The sequence below is a fragment of the Colletotrichum destructivum genome, chromosome 4, assembly GCF_034447905.1.
Source record: "Colletotrichum destructivum chromosome 4, complete sequence".
Taxonomy (NCBI): Eukaryota; Fungi; Ascomycota; class Sordariomycetes; order Glomerellales; family Glomerellaceae; genus Colletotrichum; species Colletotrichum destructivum.
In genome coordinates this window covers 3,085,061-3,105,586 of record NC_085899.1, presented here as the reverse complement: position 1 = coordinate 3,105,586, position 20,526 = coordinate 3,085,061, and the positions used below count along the sequence as shown (strand labels likewise).

The window sequence follows — 20,526 nt, the reverse complement described above, 5'->3', positions numbered from 1 at the left end:
GGTTGTTTGGCAGCTTCAACTCTCTGGATTAGGCATCCTTCATGCCTGACGGACCGTTTCCAGCTGGCTGTGGGCGGGAGGACCTCGAACACTCCACTCCGCTCGACTCGGCCGGCGTCCGGAGCTCATTGCCCCGATGACTTCAGCTGGGTCTCCACACACCTGCACCAATCAAAGACCGAATCGCATACAGCTCCAAACGCCGAAGCGGTTTGCGATTTGGTCTGCGATCTACGGATACCAGACTTGTCCAACTCCAGACGACAACACCTCGAGTTCGCGATCCCGACAGACGAGAAACATGTCAGTCACGCTGCACACAAACTTGGGCGATCTGAAGATCGAGGTCTTTTGCGAAAGCGTCCCCAAGACAGCAGAGGTAAGCCGGTGCATGCAGCATTTCCCTTCCATGACGCACCCCACGTCACCCATCCCACCACCGCAGGCAGGCAGGAGGGCGATAAAGGGATGACAACAAAAAGACTGACGACCACAGAACTTCCTCGCCCTCTGTGCCTCCCACTACTACGATGACTCGCCGATCCACCGCATGATCCCCAAGTTCATGGCCCAGACCGGCGCGCCCGCGAACCCCTCGCCGCCCGAGAAACCGAAAGGCGGCGCCTCCATCTGGGGCGGCACCTTCGAGGACGAGATCCGGCCCGCCCTGAAGCACTCGGCCCGCGGCGTCGTCTCCATGGCCAACAAGGGCCCCGCGACTAACGGCTCGCAGTTCTTCGTACTGTTCGACAAGGCGCCGCACCTGGACGGCCTGAACACTGTGTTTGGCCGCGTCATTGGCGACGAGGGCATGCTGACGCTGGACCGGATTGAGGCGGTTGAGGTTGACCGGAAGAACCGGCCCAAGGAACCTGTCAAGATTGAGAGAGTTACCGTCCATGCGAACCCGCTAGCTGGTTGAGAAAACAGCCCAAAAACCTGCTGTGTGTGGGAAGGGGACGAGTTGGTGTGACAGGGGACGATGAGGAATCCCCGCGAAGATCTCGCTGTTTCTGTGATACCCGTATGGTCGCCTACTGTCGTCGACGCGACTCATACTGACCCTCTGCAGATACGACTTGATAAAACGAACATGTTCCACGGGGCACTTTGGACGACATACCGGCCCGCTATCCGCGAGACCTGGCTATCCATGAACCCGACGACCCGTTTGTCCCGACAATGCCTTCGTCTGCGAAACTAGTGTTCCCCCAGCCGAATGACGCCTGCTGAGACGGCCCCCCTCCATTACCAAAACAACAACGACAACCCATGGAACCCGTCCAGCCCAGTTCCTTCTCCACTCTATCCGCCTTTTTGTCCTGAGAGAGACGGAACCCCCACCGCCGAGATTCTAGAACTAGAATCTTGCTAGAATGGCGAGACGGTAGAAGGGTAAAACGGTAAAAGGCCGAAGCCGAGGGAAAAGGGTACACGCTGCACGTAGAAACTCTTCTGTTGTCGACGCCCGCGGTCCAGAACCTTGACCCCCTCCCACATGGCCAGAGCAGTCGCAAGAAGGGGGGCGGGGGGTCGGCGCACTATTACGTAGACACGTAGCATTCGGATTACTTCCAATGGCGTCGAGTTTCTCACTGGAGCCTCTCGCTGGGGCACACCATCACGACACATCAAGAGACGGAACCGGATTGCGTAGACGTCAGCTGCCTTGTCTCGTTACCTGTACCCATGTTGCCCAGACGCCGCCGGCAGCCAGCCGCACTGCTCCTGAACCTCACAGCCGTCAAGTGAAGAGTCATCGATTCCTCGGCTGAGCGGCATTCCCGGCCAATATCAACCTCGGATTCCCCGCAACACTGCACAACGGCGTGGCGTCTTCATGCTTGCATCGTGACGGCTGAGCTGACCAAACCTGAACATCACACCGATCAGTCCTTTCCGGACCAAGTCACACAAAGCATTCCAAGTCACGCCAAACCAGATAGAAATCGTTCGTAAAGACCAGCGTTTGGAGAGCTCCTAACCGAAGCGGCGAGTCTAATTCTACAAAAAAGAAGAGAAATCCGTCCCAGAAAGTCCTCGCCCTTCTCGGCCATGCCTGAGTGGATAAGACCTTGAGCGACTCACTCGCTCACTCATCCAGAGACTGTGTGTTTGATTTCATCGACGCAAACTCCTCCCTCCCGACTCACCCCTCCCTACCCAGACAAACAGAGGGAAAAGTGACGAAAGAAAACAAATGCCACATTCCCCCCCATGTGGACAATATGGCTTTCCATACGCGCAGCAACAAAACCAGCCGCCTCCCAGTATCTGCCTCAAACGAGAGACAATAGACACATTGAGGAAAAAAAAAAGGAAAACAAGAGAAGAACCCCGGCCGTTTTGTGTCATTAAGCAAAGATGATTCAAGGCCGTACATCACCAATCGGTTTAGTGATGGCCAAAGGAAAGTCATGAAAAAGTGCCAAGCGATGGATCGTCCTTCGTTCCATCAGCTATCAACCCACCCGTCGCCGTTTGTTACCGCGATCAGGGCTTCCGTTGAGTCCGTCAAAGTTTTCTCGCGGGATCTCCTCAGTTCCGGTAGAGCTCGGCGTGCCGTTGACGTTAGTGCCGCCTTGGTTGATGCCAGACCCGTCAAGTGTGAAGTTGAAGTCGTCTCCGTCGCCGTTGAAGTTGACACCGGGGTAGGCATTGTCACCCTGGAACGCATCCGTGTTCAAGAACTGGTCAATGTCCAGATCGCCGTCAAAGTAGCCGTTGGCGTTCCCGGCCTCCTCGATGCCGGGTATGCGACCAGACGGGCTGAGCGGTCCAAGCATGCTTGAGAGGTGGTCCAACTTGGCCGCCTGCTCTTCTTGCATGCGATGCAGCGCGGCGAGGTCTTCCTGGTTGAAGTTGATTTGCTGCAGTGAAGGTGGCGGCGCCGCAGAACCCATAATGGGGGACAGCGAAAGGCCTGAGGCGGCAGGCATGGGAGGCGTTTCGGGGGTCGCGGTAACCGATGGCGCAGGCGGATTGGGAGAGGCTGAGACCGAGGGTTTGGCAGACCGGGGGGCGTTGGTAGAGGGCGTGGCTGACCGACCTGCCATTGCATTGAGCATCATGTTCCGCTGGTCACTGCTCATTGTCGCAGGGGTGTTATTGACGACTTCAGGGAGGTCAATGCCGGATGAGTTGTTGGCATTGGTATTGTGGATGATTTTCATCATGCTCTCGTGGGGATTGGTCTCGAGCTCCTGCGCTAAGTAGTTGCTGGGCGAGGTATGGTCTCCGGGGGGGGTATCAAAGAGTTCCGTGACCGTCCCCATCTCGCGACTGTATGGCTGAGGCGTGGACGAGGCGGACACCGGAGATGGAGAAACCGTGTTGGCACGTGCATTGGGAATAGGGGGCAGAATCGCATGCCTACGCTTCGCAAGGTTCATGTTGTTTTTGCTGCTGCTGGCCGAGTTCTGTGCTGCTTGGACGTAATCGCCCAAGTCGACAACGCTTCCTTGCGGAACCGAAGTGGCGTTGTTGCCATTCGGGATGATGCTCGCCAAAAGATCGTTTACACTTTGAGGTCCGGCTTGGTCTTCGAGTGTCTTCCTAAACACGTTGGCCAAGAAGTTCAAAATGGCGTTGATCGAATTCTGATGCCGATCGTGTTGGCTCTGGAAAACAACGGCTTGCTGATACAGCGCCGAGTTATCTTGTTGGATTCGTTGAATGGCCGTCATGATCATCCGTTGTTGCTCCCGCACCTTGGCCAGCTCTTCACGAATCAGCACCATCTCCTTCTTCTGGAGGGGCATGTCGCTAGGGGAAGGCAAGGCCTTGCTCGCAGGGGTGCTGGTGGCTCCGAAGCCCTGGCCCATTGCGTCTTCGGCGACGACGACGTCCTCCTCGCTGTCGCCTTCGACCTCGGCGTTCTTGCCGCCCTTCTTGCCCTTATTCCCGCCCTTGGGCTTGTTGATGAGCCAGAGCAGGTTCGGGTGCCCCCGTCGGAAGAACGGGTTTGAGTACTCGCTCGGACTCTTGTTCTTCCGCTCACTCGCGCGCATCGAGTTATCTGACAGACCGACACGCTTGTGGAAACCGTACATGTTGAGCTGTCGCACGAACGAAGCATAGTTGTTGTGCTTGAAAAGGTCCGGGATCAGCTTCTTTGCAAACTCGTCCTCATCGAGAACGACGAACGAGTCGCCTTTCTCGGACCACCGAATCAGGTCGGAATTCTTGTCATCGTCTAGGAAGCTGTGCAAATGTTAGTATTCGGCAGCCAGTCAGTCCCCTCCCACCTCCCACAGACGCGCTGTCGGCGCTTGTGGGAGATGGCGCCTCTAACTGACCTGCTTAATTTCTGCACGAAGGGCGGGATCTGCTTCCGCTTCTGCTGCGCCTCCCTCATGGCCTTGCGGGCCATCTCCTCCAAGACCTCGATGTTGTCGGTCTCGGTCATAGTTCCGTTTGCTTGCTGCTGTAGGAGCGCAGAGTCTTCACCGCCGAGAGACCAGGGGTCACTTGGCGAGTCAAAGTTCTGCCTCACACCGGTGGGAACAAGTGCTCTGTTCATCTGTCTCCTGGCAAGGGCATTGTTGGGGTTTGGTGTGGGCGGCACGAACTGCTGCTGTTGCGGGCCGGGAACGATCCCGTACGAGTTGATGGCCTGGGCCCCGGCTCCATCGATGAGGCCATTTGCATCCGCCGCTCCTCCCCATCGCAAGAACGGGTCACCGGTTGGGTTGGGGAATGTCGGCTGTTGCACCTGAGGCATCGGCATGGCGGGCGTTGATTCTGGCGCGGGTCGTTTTCGAGGGTTCAGAGACATGGGAATGTGCATGCGGTGTAGGTATAGGCGGGTGTTGGAGGCGGAGGCCGTTGGGTATCGGCCAAGTCGCCAGGTGATGCAGGGCCTCGAGACGAGCGCGATGGCTGCCGCGGGGGAACGTCTGTTCAGCGAGGCTCGTTTGGCTCTTCGCGGGCCGCGTGGGCGGTGAGTTCAGGCTGCAGGATGCCGAGTACAGCCTCGCCGAGGGCAAGCAAACCGCCTCTTGGATGTGGCTGTCAAACAGCAGAGGCCAAAGCCGGATGTATGGATGAATCGGTCGTGATGGTGCAGAGGGAATCGGGCAGACGCTTGTCGCATGCGCAAAACCGGCTCTGCGTGGGATTGATGAGAGGTGGTCGTCGGGAAGTCGCGATGGCTGCAGGGCGTGGTGGATAAAGTACGGTTGCTAGTCTATATACGTCGTCGGTGCCGTCGTCGCCGTCGCTGTGGTCGTCGCCGCCGCCCGTGACAATGTTTCTATGTCACGACAGGGGATTGAAAGGCAGGCTGTGGACCCTTGAATCAATCGCCAAAAGTGTGGTAGATGCCTCGCAAAGGAAGTCTATTGTGAAGAAAAACACCAACAACAATAGTTGGAACTACAGTTCGGCAAAGGAGCCCTTGTCGCGATAAGTCTGGCTTGAGTTTCGGCGCAAGGATACGATTGTCTTGATCGCGGAGGATGCTGCGAAAGCTCTGAATGGGAGGTTCCGCTTCTTTTGGTGGGAAAGGTGAGGTCGTGGTTAGGTAAGTCAAGGTGAGGTAAGGCGCAAGGCGTCAGGCGTCAGTGGTGGTTCGGAAGGTATGCTTGAGACGGTGGTGCTTGGTGCTCAGTGCTGTGCTGGCTGCTGGCTTGCGGGCGTAGCGCGTTGTCTCTCACTCTCTCTCACACACACACACACACACACTTTTTTTTTTGGTGGGGGTGGATGATGTCGCGTCCTCCACGTTTTGTGGATGATGGATTGTCTTGGTAGTGAGAAGGTACAGAAAAGCAGCGTCTCTAAATGCCTAGAAACACTTTGAGACACCTAAAGGCGAAGGCAGCGTCTGCCGTATATAGAAAAATATAATAAAAAGACAGACGGAGGAATGTCTCTGCACGAGTGAGAACCTAAACCTCAAAGAGTCAAGAGTTGGAATTGAAGCTGTCTCTGGTCCGAACATAATGGGATGATATGCCTCCTGTTATCAATGATTTATCTAGGTAAGCGGGACTACTGCTCAAGGCTACTTTTGGCTCCCGGTGGAGACCGTTGAAAAGAAAGAAGTCGGTCGGTACATCTACCTAGGTACTCTGTCAAAAATTATATGCGCCCGCCTGCAGCAGGTTACCCGGACCATAGATGGCACCGTGGTCGTTCGGGAGCCGCCTCTGGTCAGGATAAGGTCGCTTGGGAACGGGACAGATCGTCCGGTCCAATCAACGCTCCGAAAAAGGCCAGCAGCTCACCGACGAAATCACGTGTAGATAGTCTCGTAGACAGGCACAGACTGCTCTGCTATCCAGCCAGACAGGAACATGCATCAATTTGAGGGACTTCAGTGTCCCAATCTGGTGATGGGTTCCCACCCATTCCCAGCTACAATATAGGTGCACACTCAAACAAGGGTCTAGATTCGGCCGCACTGCCGTTACTTCCTCGGTGACACCCGTCCTCTCTCGGGGCCATCTCGATGAAGCATGTGGGGACTGTGGGGAGCTTCTTTCTCGCAACGTCATTTCCCCCCGATGACAAGCTTATTCTTCGATCTCAGCCCGTCCAGCACGGCCCCATTACAATATTGTCTGAATAGCATCAAGGGATTCCAATGACTAACGCGGCCTCAAACTCTATGAGGGGGAAATCCTCTTCGACTCTTCGATTCTTCGATCCGTTTCAGGGGGTATCATTGGCTTGTTGCCGCTATGCGCATGCCTACAGGCTCGCATTCATCCTTGTCAATTGACCCATTGCTCTCCCTCTCTCTTTCTCTCTACCTGGCTCCTCTGCCCGCAAGAGCCGAAGCTCGCGCCATCTTGGAGTTTCGTGCCTGATCCCATTCCCGCCCGGAGTTTCCGCTCCGGGCCTCTCGCGATGCCTTTTTCTCCTCCTGTAGCGTCCGCGCCTTTTCTCTAGGATCAATCACAACCAACTCCTCCTCCGCCTTCTTGCGATAACTGAGATCCTTGCCCAGCTTGTCCGCTTTGAAGCTGAGCGCGTGTGACATCCACCCTTCGTCGTCGCTATCTTCCTTGGCAGCCTGGTCCCACGCCTTGCAACTCTGGCAATCGGCAATAAAGTGCAGATCACAGAGTTCTGCCTCTTCGTCCCCAGCTTTGTCCCTGACAATGGCGTCCTCGGCAACGGAGCCAGGTCCGTTGCTTTTCTCCTCCGGAACATGCTCCAGTTTTGACTTGAACGCCTTCAAAAAGTCAAGTGCCTGTTGATCGTCGCTGGTGTTTGCTTTGCCGCCGGGCCTTCTCCTCCTGCCTCGAATTGATGTTTCCGGAATCATGCTTTCAAGTGCCGACTTCTTCGTCTCCTTGACCGGTTCGGGCTGATAGCTCCGCTTCATCGAGGCCTTGAGTGCAGCAATCTCTTCGTTTGTTTTTTCGAGAGCGGACTTGGTGTTCCGGATTTCGGGCGAGGGCGAGGGCGAGGGAGAGTCTTGGAGCCGGATAGGAATGTCGGTCTTACTCCCGTGTGGCGCCACTTCCTTCGATGGTGCCATCTTCTTCTCTTCGGCAGACTCGGATTCGGATCGACGTGGGGGGTTCGGGGCTTCGATTTTGCCCACCTCTGCCTTAGATTTCGCCTTGGGCCTTGGCGGCTTTTTCTCAACCGGCTCGTCCTCGTCGACGTCCATCACTATTCTCGTGTCGTACTTTTTCTTCTTCAAGACTGGCATCTCCTCACCGTCACCCTCGTCGTCTCCGAAGCTCAGCAGCTGCTTACCGCCCTTCCTCTTCTTTTTCTTCTCGACGACGACTGGCTTCGGGGCCTGGGCCGCAACTCTCGATCTCTTCACCATATCGTCGAACGGGTTGACGATAATTTCGATGCTCGTGATCTTGACAGGGTACGTCGGCCGGTCGGTGCCCGGGGTGACTTCGGCCTCGCCCATCTTCGCCAGGTTGTAGATCGTGTCGCCAGCCACTCTCCCAAACAGCGTGTTCTTGTTGTTCAGCTCGTCGGCCTTGTCGAGCGTGAAAAAGAACTGGCTGCCGTTCGTATCGGGTTTGCTCTCGTTCGCCATTCCCAGTTGCCCACGCCGATTCCACTTCAATCGCGAGTGGAACTCGTCCTTGAAGCCAATGCCCGTTGAGCCCGCGTTATGGCCACGGCGTTCGTCCATCGGCCAAGGATCCAGCTCGCCGCCGAACGCGCCTCCGTCGTAGATCGACTCGCCGCCATTGCCGGTTCCTGTCGGGTCGCCGCCCTGCAAGATGAAGCCCGGTACAAGTCTGTGAAAGATGGTGTTGTCGTAGTAGCCGTCGAGTGCCAGTTGAAGGAAGTTGCGGCAGGTGAGAGGCGTTTGCTTCGCGAACAGTTCGACGGAGATGTCACCTAGGGTGGTGTGAAGGATGACGGACGCCGTCGGTTGCGGCTCAAGGTTGTAGATGGCCGACATCTTGGCCGGCCGCGACAAAAGAAAGTCCTGTCGAGGTCAGGCCTTGGGTACTTGAGGAAATGGACAAGGAGGGTTGAGGCTGACAGAAACGACGTCGAACCGTGGAGAATGCGGGTGGATGCAGCTACAACATTCGAAAGTTTCTGGGGCGTGACCTTCTTGCTTGTTGGCGGCTTAGACCGGATCTGTTATCGATAAGATCACGTGGAGCTTCTTCAGATCGCCTCCCATTTAGGTTGCTTGAGCAGCAACGAATTATATACCTCTCGATAGCTATAAGTAATTGGGCTCAACATACTCCCTATACTGTATCTTGGTATTGTAGTGTGCCTGTGCGACCTTACGTCCTTATCTTATTATCTCTGCCAAGTTACCTGTCACTAACAAGCTTCGCAAAGCTTGCCAGCCAGGACAAAACTATTATTTGGGTGTTCTCAGTTATCATTGAATCTTGACGGCGCTCCTTGGCTTGCTGCCGATGAGCTCTATCTTGTGGCGTTCGTTTTTCTATTAATAAGCACTCTTGCTCATAGGAGATGACGGGCAGTTGATGTGTGCAGTTCCCCATGCTAATGTCATTGTGAACCATGGAAGGGACAAGCCATATTAAAGAACTTTCTCCGTTGCAGGACCGTTTTACCTCATATTGGGAGAGCATGGCAGAAATGAGCGTGTGTTCCATCTTTCATTAACAGCCTGGCATGTACATCAGAACACCATGCTTCCCATGTACGGACTCCCATACCAGGACCACACAGATTCTTCTGCGTGGTACAGTCCCCAAGAACCCAGCACTGGACACAACACGGAGAACGAATATCATGGGGCCTCTCTCAAGACACGAGGCCGAGAAAGTCGCGAGGCGGACGCCATGGACGGGCTGCTGGAGATGGCTCGCTGCCAGTCGACGACCGATACGAGAGCCACCTGCAATGGCTCAGCGACCATATCGGCAACCACCACTGGCGAAATTCTGCCACTCGTGCACGAGCCAGTAGACCAAGAGGAGTGGATGGCCTGTTGTGCCTTTCCCAGAAGCCGACGCTTGTGTTCAGTCACCGAACCTGATCCTTCCCATGCCCTGTGTGCAGATTTCCGATTACAGAAACGTCTCGGGCACTTCCCCGAAAGCCATAGCAGAGCAAGGACAGAAGACGCAACAGTGCGCCGCCGATTCACTACACCATGTGAATCTCCCTCTATGGATGGTTTGCTTGTCAGATGTGGCTGGATGGCACCCCTTATCCCGAGCGACCATTCTGCGAGCGACATCTTGCCAGCAGATTTCGATGACTCCGACGAGACCGAAACCGATCCTGATCTAGGAACAGTTGATTCAGATGACAAAGAGGAAGAGTAATGTACCGGGAATGTTAGAGAAAATGGAACAATGCACACTGACCAACGTCAAAGGAGAACGCCGTGTTCTTGTTGTCCACAACACTTAAGCCCCGGGTTGAAGAGCGCTGGTCATCAGTCTCTGGCTCCAGGGCATGTGTGTTACTGCTTAAGGAATGATGCAGCGTCGCTTGAGGTAGGGGTTATGGAAAGCGGCGAAGATAGTTTCCAGGGCAGTTCTCAAGGCAACGGGCCTCGAAGATCCGACACATCAAAGTCTTGGGGGAAGGATCGTTAGTGTACAAGACATCATAGGGGCACGTCGTCAGTATCAGGTTGAATGTGATCCGGCGTCTTCTCTATTCCCCTTTTTGATATCTATGATGAACGGTCTTTGGCAAATGTGTTTGCGACGATGAACGGGAATACCACAGTAGCATCCGCATAGACCTAGAGACACAAGTTAGTTAGCCACAGAGCTCTCACTTCAAGCATCGCTTCCATCCCTCTCGGCTGCATACCTTGACGGCGTCGGCTCCAATCTTGATTTTACCCCAAGAGACAGCCTCGTCTGGTCTAGCACCGGCATCGCTTCCGTCGAACTCCTGGCCGGTGTTGATGTACACGGCCGACTCGGCGCCGTTGCGCATCAAGCATGCGTTGGCAATGTGGTGCTTGACAACGCCGCCACCCAGAATGATCATGCCTGCCCTCTTTGCACGGACGGACATGGTATTGATACGTCTGATGTCCTCGACGATGTCACACTTGAGCTGCTTCGGCGAGGTCTTGAAGGTGTGGAAGTACAGCATATCTCCCAAGCTGCCGTCGGTGAGCGCCGGGCAGAAGACGGGAATGTCGTTCTTCCACGCCCAGTAGTAGACGGAGCGCTCGTCGTTGATCTCCCTGCCGAGCCTATGAATCATCTTGGAGGGCGTCCAGTTGATCTCGTCTTCGGTGCCCTTGCTGGCCTCCTGCTCCTCGAGCATCTTGTCAAAGATGGGCACGACCCAGTCCTCGAAGGCGCGGTAGTTAGAGTTGGGGACGACGAGGTTGCCGATTCTGTTTTGGCCCTTCTTGCGGAGGCCCTCGCCGTCGGCGCTGAAAGAGGACATGTAAGTGTCGCCCAGGCACTTAATGAAATCCTCCTCTACTCCTCCGGCGGTCGTCACGATAGCGGACACGTGCTTGTGCTTGACCAACCACCTGAAAATTCCCCTCATGCCAGAAGATATCATGTTGGAAGTGTAGCCGAGGAAGATGGTGGTCTTATCGCCGGTCTCCGGGTCGCGCCATGCCCTCTTGGACAGACCCCTATCAGCAGGGTTGCATCACGGAACGCACGTGGGAGCAGCTCACCATGTCGTTGATGATCCGGACGGACTCGGCGAGGGACGAGGCCTGGAAGCCCATGTACCTCATGCCGTTGCACAGGTTCTCGGCTGTGATGGGGCCCTCGAAGTCATCAAAGTCCAGCTCCTCGACTTTCTGGGAGTCCTCGGGCATCTCCTCAGAGACGACCAGGACTGCGTCGGTAGCAGCCGCCGGTGGGGCATTGGGGTTTTCCTGAGACGCCATATTGCTTTCTTCGCGATGGGACATCGAATCAGTCAAAGTCCAAAAGCGGTGAGTGAATCAAGTCGGAAGGACCCCGAATGAGATTGTCTTGAGCTCCAAGCATGTGTGCTGATGTATACATACCAGTTGAGAATTGGGTGGGAGAGAGGGGTGGTGGCGATCTAAGGCAAGGTACGGACACCCAAATGTGGAAACCGAGAATTGGCGGAGAACTGAACTGGATGACCAGGTACGTGGGTATCAGACAAAACCCCCCGTCTCAGTTATCCAGCTCAACAGTCAACGCGCAGATTCTCTTTTGGTGATCAATGAGGCTGCGGTAAGTTCGGCAATTTGGACAAGGAATTAAGTGAGAATATTATGTTGTAAAAGTTGCATCCACACCAGGTACCATGACTCCATCCGGGCGGCCATGGAATGGCTCCACGGTCGCGATGTTTGTAAAGAAGGAGCCCCACTCTGCAAAGAATTTTGACGGAAAGGTGGAGTCCACTGGCCATCAGTTTTGGGCTAAGGCCGCAGGGTCTGCCACGGCGCGCACAAGGCCCCACCCCAGGCAGGGCCTTCACGACAGTGTCAGTGTCCCACCTGCGCACCTCGTCATCTAATGGCAAGGCGACACGGCAACAACGTGTCCTGGTGGTGTGTGGTGGTGTGTGCCTGGCGTTTGGGGTGTGGTGCATGTGCATCGAAAGGTATGTGTGTGGGTGTGTGTCGGATTGCTGCTTGTGCCTGAGCTGAGGAGGAGCATCGTTTTACGGTTGGGAGACACGAAGACGTGACACGGCGGACTCGGGGGTCGGGACGACCATTGAAGGCTTACCTCATCACGATGGCCAAGTACGTACCGCATCTCTTGGAAATTGAGATTTCGGAGGCAGGCCCTGCTGGCCCTGCTGGCCCAGTACTTGAAGTGCCGGGGTCCCGCTACAAGACTCGAAAACGGTCTAGCGTGTCCGGCGGTAAAAGGCTGGCGGCCTGGCGCTGCCCCCAGCGGAACTCTGAGGAGATCCAACCTGAACCTGTCCAAGCCTAGCTCGATTAAGCGCCACTGCACGCGAAACCGTATTTCGCAGGCTGAACCAGTGGCCGGGGGTACCGTACCGTCTTCAATCCTTCAACATCACACGATTGTTCCCCCGAGTGCGTTGGTGTCGCATCTTCCGCGCTTCAGCACACTTGAACACCTAAAGCCCCGCGCCCGCCCTTCGTAACGTCCACGCAGACTTCGTAGCAGCCCCTACCCGCTGGCAACACCACGCAGCCGTCACCCGCTACTTCGATATCTCGACCATCGATACATTCAGACTCAGAAACAGGATACCTTTACGCGGACACACAGCAAACGACGACCCGCCCTCGGATGCACCCACTCCCCGCCGTGTCCGCTTCCCGCTTCCTGACCACCTCCTGAACACACCACACACAAACCGCATACCGCGTCCACACCCGGCGACGCTTGTCCGAGGTTGGGACCCGGCCACTCCAAAAGTCTTCCAACGACCCACGAACGACCAAGGTTCTCTGGTTCCACGTCCCAGTCATTACATATATGGTATTGGACATTTTATCATAGGCAACGTTAAGGGCTGTCGCCCGGCCTAGTGCGATGTGAGTAGTCTCGCGAGACCTACCAACCCGGGCCTGAGATCAGCATTCAATTCAAAACCCACCACCCGCATCTATGCCCGACCCAGAGTTGGCATCGCTCGAGACAAGTCGAGTCAAGAAAACGAGACACCCAACCTCCCCGATGCGCCCTCCCTATGACCACATGAGGCGCCATGCGGATGCGAGGCGTTTCGTCGATCGTCCCGTTCATGCTAATCACGATCTCTACAGGGCTTCGAGATATTCCTCGAGGTATGACGGGGGGGATCGCCGCTCGAGGTCGCCTCGCGACCGCTCGCCCGATCGCTACGAGCGCGCGTCCCAGTACAGCGATGGCGACCGCCGTCGATCCTCCGCAGAAGCCCGCTCCAATACTTCAGCCTTTCAGAACAACAGAGATTCTTTCCGCGACAACCTCCCCCGCGACCCTCCCCGGGGGCCCAAGGCCCTTCTAGACCCCCCCAGCGGCCCCCGCGGCGGCGGCTACGCCGGTGACTTTAGAGGACGAGGCAGAGGTCGTGGCCGCGGCTGGGTTCGCGATGACAGCAGGGACCGCGGCCGAGACCGCGACGTCGATTTTAGGGACCGACGCGATGGGCCGTATAGGGACGAAAGAAGCCGCGAACGCGATCGGGACTGGGACCGCCGAGACAGAGAGAGTTATCGCGGACGCCCACGATCCCCTGGTAGAGGGCGCTCACCACCACAGCGCGATTTTCGCGACAGAGATCCCCCCCTCGGCGTCGACGCTGAGAGGTCTAGGAGGGGCTCGAGAGACGGCGGCCCCCCCTCTGCTGGCTCATCCAACTCCGACCCCCCCTTCGGTATGGCTCGCGGCGGTTTCCGAGGAGGCAGGGATCGAGGACGCGGCGGCTGGGACCGAGGCAGAGGGCGCGGCGGCTTCTACGATGACCGCGATCGCTTCGGACCTCGCAGCCGCTCCCAAGAAGGCCGTTGGGGCCGCGACCGCGACGAGCGAGATCGTGGCGACCGATGGATCGACCCTGACGCCCGCAGAGACGCCCGAGACGACCGTGACCCCCGCGAACGTGAGCTACTGAGGCCCAAGGTCGATCGTGAACGAGACCGGGGCATGTCTTCCCAAGCGCCATCGCCCAACACGAAGGACGTGTCGCCTCCACCCCTGGCCCCTTCGGCGCCTGCTTTTGGTACGGTCCCCAGTAGGAATGTCGGTGCCGCCGACGGATCACCCATCATCGGGGGCACCGGTAAACTGCCCCCCACAGCTCCGAGAGCATTCAACGCCGAACGACCCGTCTCCGCAGGACACGGCGGTGGCGGCGGCGGCGGCGGCGATTTCCCAGTACCTCCAACCGGGCCTGCAAAGATGAACCTTGCAGAAGGCAGCCCGCCAATTCCTTCGGGCCCCCGTGCTCAGCAACAGAAGCAGCAACGCCCTTCAAGCAAGCAATGGATAAACCCGGCACTGAATGGGAAGAAGATACCCGAGCCACCCAAGACCATGAGGTCGCAGAGCTTCGCTCAGCAGCAACGCCCGGTTCCCTTCCGTCACGAAAGTGTCCCGGCCGAACATGGCGATTATGACAGGCGTCCCCGCAGTAGTGATGCTAAGGCCGACTCTCATAATGACGCCACCGAAGGCTCGGTGAACTCTCTCAACCTCCCGGAACCTGGTGAAATCATCGTTAAATCTGAACGAGACAGTTACTCGGCCAGAGGATCCATGGATCGAGATTCGGAGCACACGGACGCAAGAGATACCGTCATGACAGGAAATGATGTCCATGGATATGAGGAGCGTCGATCCCCACCACGAAGTGAAGACAAGCCTTTCCTGGCCGAAAGTGTAGCCATCGATAAGGGCTCAGTGGAAAGGAAGGAAGAGCCGTCTCGGTCTGCAAAGAAGACCAGAATGTCAGTGTCAAGAGTTCGGTTTGTATTGCCCCTGCAAGACCCCCCGGCGCCTGTTTCTGAGCAGACATCCGAATCCGACGACGACGAGGACTACGGGGAGTATTTCGCCATGGAAATCGCTAAGGAGGAGGCCGAGTTGGAAAGTCTACGCGAAGTCGCCGACAATGCCCCGGACAAGATCATAGCTCGCTATGCAAAGGTTTCACACGACGCTTTGGCGGCGCTTGTACTCGAATCGGAGGGTCTCGTCGATATGCTTGGTCCGGTCCCGGATATCGTCGAACCTGTCAAGGAGGAACCGCCCCCCAAGTCCCCTGTTGTAGAGCAGCGCGAAAACACTCCACAAGCTCTGAGCCCGGTGATGCCAATCAAGTCGTCGCCAGAGCAGATTGTTTCCGTACCAGAACCTGAAGCTGCATCGGTGCCAGACCCCCTGGTTGAGAAAAAGCCCGAACAGGTCATCGTCGAGAAGGAGACCGATACCACGACCGATACGACAGCGCAAAAGGAAGTCGGAAAGCAGTCTAAAGACGAAGTCGAAAAGGAGGTCGGAAAGGAGGTCGGAAAGGAGGTCGGAAAGGAGGTCGGAAAAGAACTTGAGAAGGAGTCCGAAACTGCTGCTGAGGAGATTGTGGAAAAACCTACCGAAAAACCTACCGAGAACCCCGACGGGAAATCCGTTGAGGAGCCCCAGGAGAAGGTCGTCGATAACGACGCGGGGATCGCAGAAGTTGCCGCCGAGGATGCCGCCGAAAAGGCACCCGAGCCCGACGTCGAAAAGGTCGAAGTGCCCCAGGTTGACACCACCCTTGATGAACCACAACCGAAGACGGAGGAAATGGACGTCGACGAACCCGCCCCCATTTCCGCGCCTTCTCCTCCTCGGCATCCCGAAGCGACGAATGTCACCGATGTTGCCATGGAGGATGTGGTCGAGCCCGAAAAACAACCTTCCAAGCCAGTCGCAGGACGCGAGGAGCCACATGGGCCACTCACCAACGGCCACCCCATACTTCTCCAGCCGCCTGGTGTGCCGGTAGAGACCATTGAAGGAGACAAGGCTTTGCCGAGCACACCTTCTCAGATGGAAGACGACGATGAGGATGATTCGACGGAGTCGGATGACGTGGATGCCGACACGGATGCAATGCTTATTGACACCGTTCGCCAGTACTCGGCAACGCCTCCTATTGATAGTCTGCCCGACTACAGCTGTCGCGCTTGGAGTCGAGACAGGGACTTCCTGGAATCTCTCGACTCGGATCCAATCGTGGATGATTTCATCCTGCAGCAACTCGATAAGATTTCTCTAGAAAAGTTGGCAGGGCAAGAGATTGCGCGCAAGGACTACGCCGAAAACTACGTCAAATACCTTGACTTCACGGTCTCGAGTGACCCGATTGCCGTCAAGAGCAGAGAGACGTTTATCAGCTGTCTGCCGACGCCGGAAAAACACGTTCCCATTCCTCCTCCACCTGAACTCAAACCAGAAGGCAGGGGAGCCGGCCGAAGGTATGCAAGCGAACGCGACCTGGAAAGAGTTTTGCAAGCTTCCATGAGAGAGGACGAGGAACGGAAGGAAAGAGAGCAGCGCGCAATGCAGGAGAAGTATCGCAGTGATAAGGAGGCGGTAATCCCTGAGATGTACTGGACAAAGGAGGACCGGGACGCCGAATTCTTCAAGGACACGACTGGTTTCACGCCTGTGGAGAAGCTTGTGCCTGCCTGGCAGATTCTGCCGCCGATTAACAACTTCACGCCCGAGGAGGCCGAACTCTTCGAGAAGAGGTATCTCACCAACCCGAAGCAATGGGGCGTGGTCGCCGAGAACATACCGAAACGCAACTTCGGTACTTGCATACAGTACTACTACCTGATGAAGAAGGAACTCAACCTGAAGGAGAAGCTTAAGAAGCAGCCCAAGCGTAGAAAGAAGGGCAGCCGAGGCAAGACGCGATCGAGCGCTTTGGTCTCGGAGCTGGGCAATCCCGAAAACGAGGGTGATGAGAACCAGGAGAACGGCGAGAACGGAGAACGGAGACGGCCGCGCCGTGCTGCTGCCCCGACATGGGGCTTCGAGCAACCCCCTACCGACTCCGACAATGCCACCCCCGCCGGCACGCCTGGCCGTCGTGGAGCCAAGGCGGATCCTGAAAAGCCTGACGGCAGGAAAAGGGGGAGGCGAGCTGCGAAGGACAAGGAGCCTAAGGCCGCCAAACCGCAACAGACGCTTGCTGCGGCTCCGGCACCGGCTTCAGGCAAAGGCCGGTCCCGCTCGAATTCGAGAGTTCAGAACACCGAGTTCCAGCCGCCTCCGCCCGTGCCGATGGAGAACCGCCTTCCGTCGCAGTTTGAAGTCCCAACGACGGGCGTCCAGCCTCCGTTCGTCCCCGCCCCGCAGCCGCCTCTGGTGGTCCAGGAGCGTCCGGTACCTCTCACTCCTTCAGCGATATCCGAAGTGATGGCACCTCCATCTCTGCGGCCGGAGCCGCCACCACCTCCTTCGCAACCCACGATAGCGACGTTCGATATCGCTCAGCCACAGCCTGAACGCCGCGCCCAGAGCCAAGCGTCGAGTTACTGGAGCGTCTCGGAAGCAAATGATTTCCCGGGCCTGTTGAAGTCCTTTGGTACCGACTGGACAGCCATTGCGGGACACATGGGTTCGAAGACAGCAGTCATGGTCAAAAACTACTTTGTCAGACAGAAAGACCAGGGCAAAGCAGAATGGGAGCAATTCGCCGCCGAGGCGGACGCGAAGAGAGTCAGAGGCGAGAAGCTGCCCGATCCACCACCGCCAACCGTCGGCGGACGCAAGAAGTACGACTCGGCACCTGCGTCATCTCACCGGCCTCTGGCGTCCGCGCCCGCCACTCCGGTGCCGTCTGCTACGACCGAGCCGCAGAGCGAAGTACCTGCGACTAAGGTGGAGACCCCAGCCCAGCAGCCTGGAAACCCGCCATTTGGTCGCTTCACGATGCCCATCACTCCAGCACCGCTGCTCCAGCCGCAGCAACAACCCCTGGCGCAGGCACCCCCGCCCGTTCCAGCCGCTACCCAGACGCCCCCTCAGGCCCCTCAGCAGACACCGGCGCCGATACAACAGCAGCACCCGGCTGCCCAACCTGCCGTCACGCAGTCAGAATCTCCTATATCCCGGCCCTTGAGAGCACCGTCTCAGCAAGCCTTCGGCTTCCAAGAAAGGGAGCGAGAATCGGCTCAGCCAGTGAGGATCTCCCAGAAGCCATCTACAATCTCGGTCACCGAACCTGCTCAGCAGCGACCTCTGGCTGCAGCGCAACCCATCCAGCCTGCACAGTCTGAGCTGCAGATTGACCGACAACATGCCGAGAGACAGCAGATGGAGCGCCAAGCCATGGAGCGACAGCAAATGGAACGACAGCAGCTTGAGCGTCAGAGAATGGAGCAACAGCAGATCGAGCGGCAACAGATTGAGAGACAGCAGATTGAGAGGCAACAGATCGAGAGGCAGCAGATGGAACGACAGCAGATCGAGAGGCAACAGATTGAGAGGCAGCAAATGGAACGGCAGCAGCTTGAGAGACAGGCAATCGAGAGGCAGCAGATGGAACGGCAACAACTGGAAAGGCAGCAAATGGAGCGGCAGCAGGCCGAACGACAGCAGATGGAAAGGCAGAAGATGGAGGCGCAACAGTCCAAGGAACACCTGCGCCCGACTGAGCGCACACGACTGAAGCAGGAGCCCGAGATGACGCCGCCGCACCATCACTACGAGCCGTTCTCATATGGCCAGCAGCCAGTCCGAAGCGTTCCGCCACCTCGATCCGAACCTCCGGCCGGACCAAGACAGCCTACCGAACCACCACGGTCTGTAGCGACCCCCGTTCCACAAGCATACGGCCAGCCCATGCCGCAACCAGGCGGACGCTTGCTCGGAGATCCTCAGCCGTCCGTCTCGACGCCTCCTGGCCAGAGACCGAACGTTGCGCAACGTCCCATGCCCACCCACATGGACTCTTACGGCACTCCTCCTCAGCAGCCGCAATCGATGTCGGCCGCTGCATCTCGTCCGTCGGCTTCGGAGCGCAAGACATCGAACATCATGTCACTGCTCAACGACGACCCTCCGTCCGCTGCCGCCGCCGCCGCACCCACGCCTCCTCCTCAGCCCAAGCGCCTCAACGACATGACCCAAGTCAAGCCATCGCCGACACCTCCTCCGCAGAGCATGTCGAGAGGCCCTGCCCCTCCACCGGCACCAACCCCGCTACGCCCAGAACGGGAGGCCCCTCAGGCCTACCCCTATGGCCGCAATGCTCCATCAGCGTCTGCGATGCCTCCTCTAAAGCCGACATACACGGCCTCGCCACAAGCGCAGCATATGAGTGCGCCAAGATCGACTATCCTTTCGCCGCATGACTCGGGACCAGCACTCGAGCGTGAATTTTACCGCTCGTACCAACACCAGCCTCAGGCAACGAACTCGCCACAGATTGCGCAGCCTTACACGCCGCAGTCGCAGCCCTCAAGGGATGCGTATCAACCTCAAACCGGCTACCCTGGATATGGTGCCCCTGCAGCTCACGCCGGCTCACCACCGGCCCAATACGCGGTTCATCCGTCGGCCTCTAGGCGAGAGCCGCCGCCGCCTCAGAACCGCGAATCGGCATGGCCTCCTGGACCCCAGGGACACGCCATGGGCCAGCCGCAACCGCCGCAGCAACAGCCTTCCTGGCCCCCTCAGTCTCACCCAGCGACCCACGCGCAGCCGCCGAAACGATCCCAGCAAGCGCCGCCTCCGCAGAACTGGGCTTCGCCACACATGTCGTCTCAGAAAGCACCTCCGTCGGGCTCGGCCGTTCCACAGCAGTCCTGGGCTTCCGGTCCGCCCCCTCAGCAGCAGCAGCAGCAGCAGCAGCAGCCCCAGCCGCCGCAGCAGCAGCAACCACCGCCTCACCACCACATGCCAATGTGCGACGACCGGGGCGCGTCCATCTATGGCCAAATTCCTCCCCAGCATCAGCATGCGATGCAAGGGCGATACCCACCCGTCTCCCGAGCGCCGGAGCCGATGCCACCACAAGCGCAGCAGGCATACCCGCCACGCTATGCATCTACGCCCGGGCCCGGTGATCAGATGCCGCCGCGTAGCTACACGCCTGTAGGATACGACGCACGTGGCCCTCCTGCCGGGCCTTACCCTCCGGACCCACGAGAAATGCAAATGCGTGAGATGAGTCGCGACCCCAGAGACCCGAGAGATCCCAGGGAAATACAACAGCAGGAGATGCTGCAGCGCCAGTTGCGTCCACATGACGCCTATGGCAGACAGCCTGATCGTTATGGCAGGTAGGCGCACTGGGGGTTTGTCCATTGTCACAACATAGTGTACCACAATTAAGAAGTCGTCTTTTACGAGGGGCTGATGGAGCTTTCTGCCTCGGGTACTGGAAGCATGGGGGGGCTTGTAGATGGAGGAAAGGAGAGAAAGGATTTTGTATTCATAGTGTTTTACAATGCACAAAGCAGAAGGGCGACTTCAATGGAATTCAAGCTATTTAATCAACTACGTTCGTCTGTGTATATCTAAATCAGGAAACATGGTGAGTGATAAGCCACGGGACAGAGAGACTGGACAGAGTCTGCCTATTTTCCTGTTCCTGACGGTCCTTCTTTCGCCATTACGTTCCCATGCAACAACCGCCGCTTGACTCTCCTCCTTTTACTTC

General features: G+C 57.4%; 7 protein-coding genes across 7 annotated transcripts; 4 read left to right on the top strand and 3 right to left on the bottom strand.

Annotated features, from left to right (window-relative positions):
- Positions 1-136: 136 nt before the first annotated feature.
- Positions 137-6,012, top strand: CDEST_06866 (Putative cyclophilin-type peptidyl-prolyl cis-trans isomerase domain-containing protein; the record flags this gene model as incomplete). Its single annotated transcript, XM_062923025.1, has 3 exons — positions 137-379; positions 497-1,024; positions 1,073-6,012. 2 exons carry the CDS (start codon positions 137-139, stop codon positions 920-922), a joined length of 669 nt encoding a protein of 222 aa, XP_062779076.1. The 3' UTR covers positions 923-1,024; positions 1,073-6,012.
- On the bottom strand, positions 2,282-5,629 carry CDEST_06867 (Putative Heat shock factor (HSF)-type, DNA-binding, Heat shock transcription factor family). The gene is made up of 2 exons (XM_062923026.1): positions 4,299-5,629; positions 2,282-4,203 (listed from the first exon to the last, which is right to left on the bottom strand). Exons 1-2 carry the CDS (start codon positions 4,787-4,789, stop codon positions 2,463-2,465), a joined length of 2,232 nt encoding a protein of 743 aa, XP_062779077.1. The 5' UTR covers positions 4,790-5,629; the 3' UTR covers positions 2,282-2,462.
- Positions 6,013-6,358: 346 nt separating the features above from the next.
- CDEST_06865 (Putative cyclophilin-type peptidyl-prolyl cis-trans isomerase domain-containing protein) lies at positions 6,359-8,691 on the bottom strand. The gene has a single exon (XM_062923024.1). The coding sequence runs from the start codon at positions 8,390-8,392 to the stop codon at positions 6,755-6,757; it is 1,638 nt and encodes a 545-aa protein (XP_062779075.1). The 5' UTR covers positions 8,393-8,691; the 3' UTR covers positions 6,359-6,754.
- Positions 8,692-9,103: 412 nt separating this feature from the next.
- On the top strand, positions 9,104-9,752 carry CDEST_06864 (uncharacterized protein; the record flags this gene model as incomplete). The annotated part of the gene is made up of 1 exon (XM_062923023.1): positions 9,104-9,752. Exon 1 carries the CDS (start codon positions 9,111-9,113, stop codon positions 9,750-9,752), a length of 642 nt encoding a protein of 213 aa, XP_062779074.1. The 5' UTR covers positions 9,104-9,110.
- A 292-nt stretch (positions 9,753-10,044) lies between these two features.
- Positions 10,045-11,988, bottom strand: CDEST_06863 (Putative deoxyhypusine synthase, DHS-like NAD/FAD-binding domain superfamily). Its single transcript, XM_062923022.1, has 4 exons — positions 11,432-11,988; positions 11,090-11,316; positions 10,252-11,031; positions 10,045-10,180 (listed from the first exon to the last, which is right to left on the bottom strand). The coding sequence occupies exons 2-4, from the start codon at positions 11,306-11,308 to the stop codon at positions 10,109-10,111; spliced, it is 1,071 nt and encodes a 356-aa protein (XP_062779073.1). The 5' UTR covers positions 11,309-11,316; positions 11,432-11,988; the 3' UTR covers positions 10,045-10,108.
- A 152-nt stretch (positions 11,989-12,140) lies between these two features.
- On the top strand, positions 12,141-12,344 carry CDEST_06862 (uncharacterized protein; the record flags this gene model as incomplete). Its single annotated transcript, XM_062923021.1, has 1 exon — positions 12,141-12,344. One exon carries the CDS (start codon positions 12,141-12,143, stop codon positions 12,342-12,344), a length of 204 nt encoding a protein of 67 aa, XP_062779072.1.
- A 717-nt stretch (positions 12,345-13,061) lies between these two features.
- Positions 13,062-20,150, top strand: CDEST_06861 (Putative SANT/Myb domain, Homeobox-like domain superfamily protein; the record flags this gene model as incomplete). The annotated part of the gene is made up of 1 exon (XM_062923020.1): positions 13,062-20,150. One exon carries the CDS (start codon positions 13,062-13,064, stop codon positions 20,148-20,150), a length of 7,089 nt encoding a protein of 2,362 aa, XP_062779071.1.
- Positions 20,151-20,526: the final 376 nt, after the last annotated feature.

What these genes read in the sequence shown, in the direction of transcription:
- CDEST_06867 (XM_062923026.1), bottom strand. Translation starts at nt 4,789, where the DNA reads ATGCACATTCCCATGTCTCTGAACCCTCGAAAACGACCCGCGCCAGAA. An exon ending in TTCGTGCAGAAATTAAGCAG is followed by an intron (nt 4,204 to 4,298) that starts GTCAGTTAGAGG and finishes ACATTTGCACAG; the next exon opens with CTTCCTAGACGATGACAAGA.
- CDEST_06865 (XM_062923024.1), bottom strand. Translation starts at nt 8,392, where the DNA reads ATGTCGGCCATCTACAACCTTGAGCCGCAACCGACGGCGTCCGTCATC.
- CDEST_06863 (XM_062923022.1), bottom strand. Translation starts at nt 11,308, where the DNA reads ATGGCGTCTCAGGAAAACCCCAATGCCCCACCGGCGGCTGCTACCGAC. An exon ending in TCCGGATCATCAACGACATG is followed by an intron (nt 11,032 to 11,089) that starts GTGAGCTGCTCC and finishes GGTCTGTCCAAG; the next exon opens with AGGGCATGGCGCGACCCGGA. An exon ending in TTGGAGCCGACGCCGTCAAG is followed by an intron (nt 10,181 to 10,251) that starts GTATGCAGCCGA and finishes TTGTGTCTCTAG; the next exon opens with GTCTATGCGGATGCTACTGT.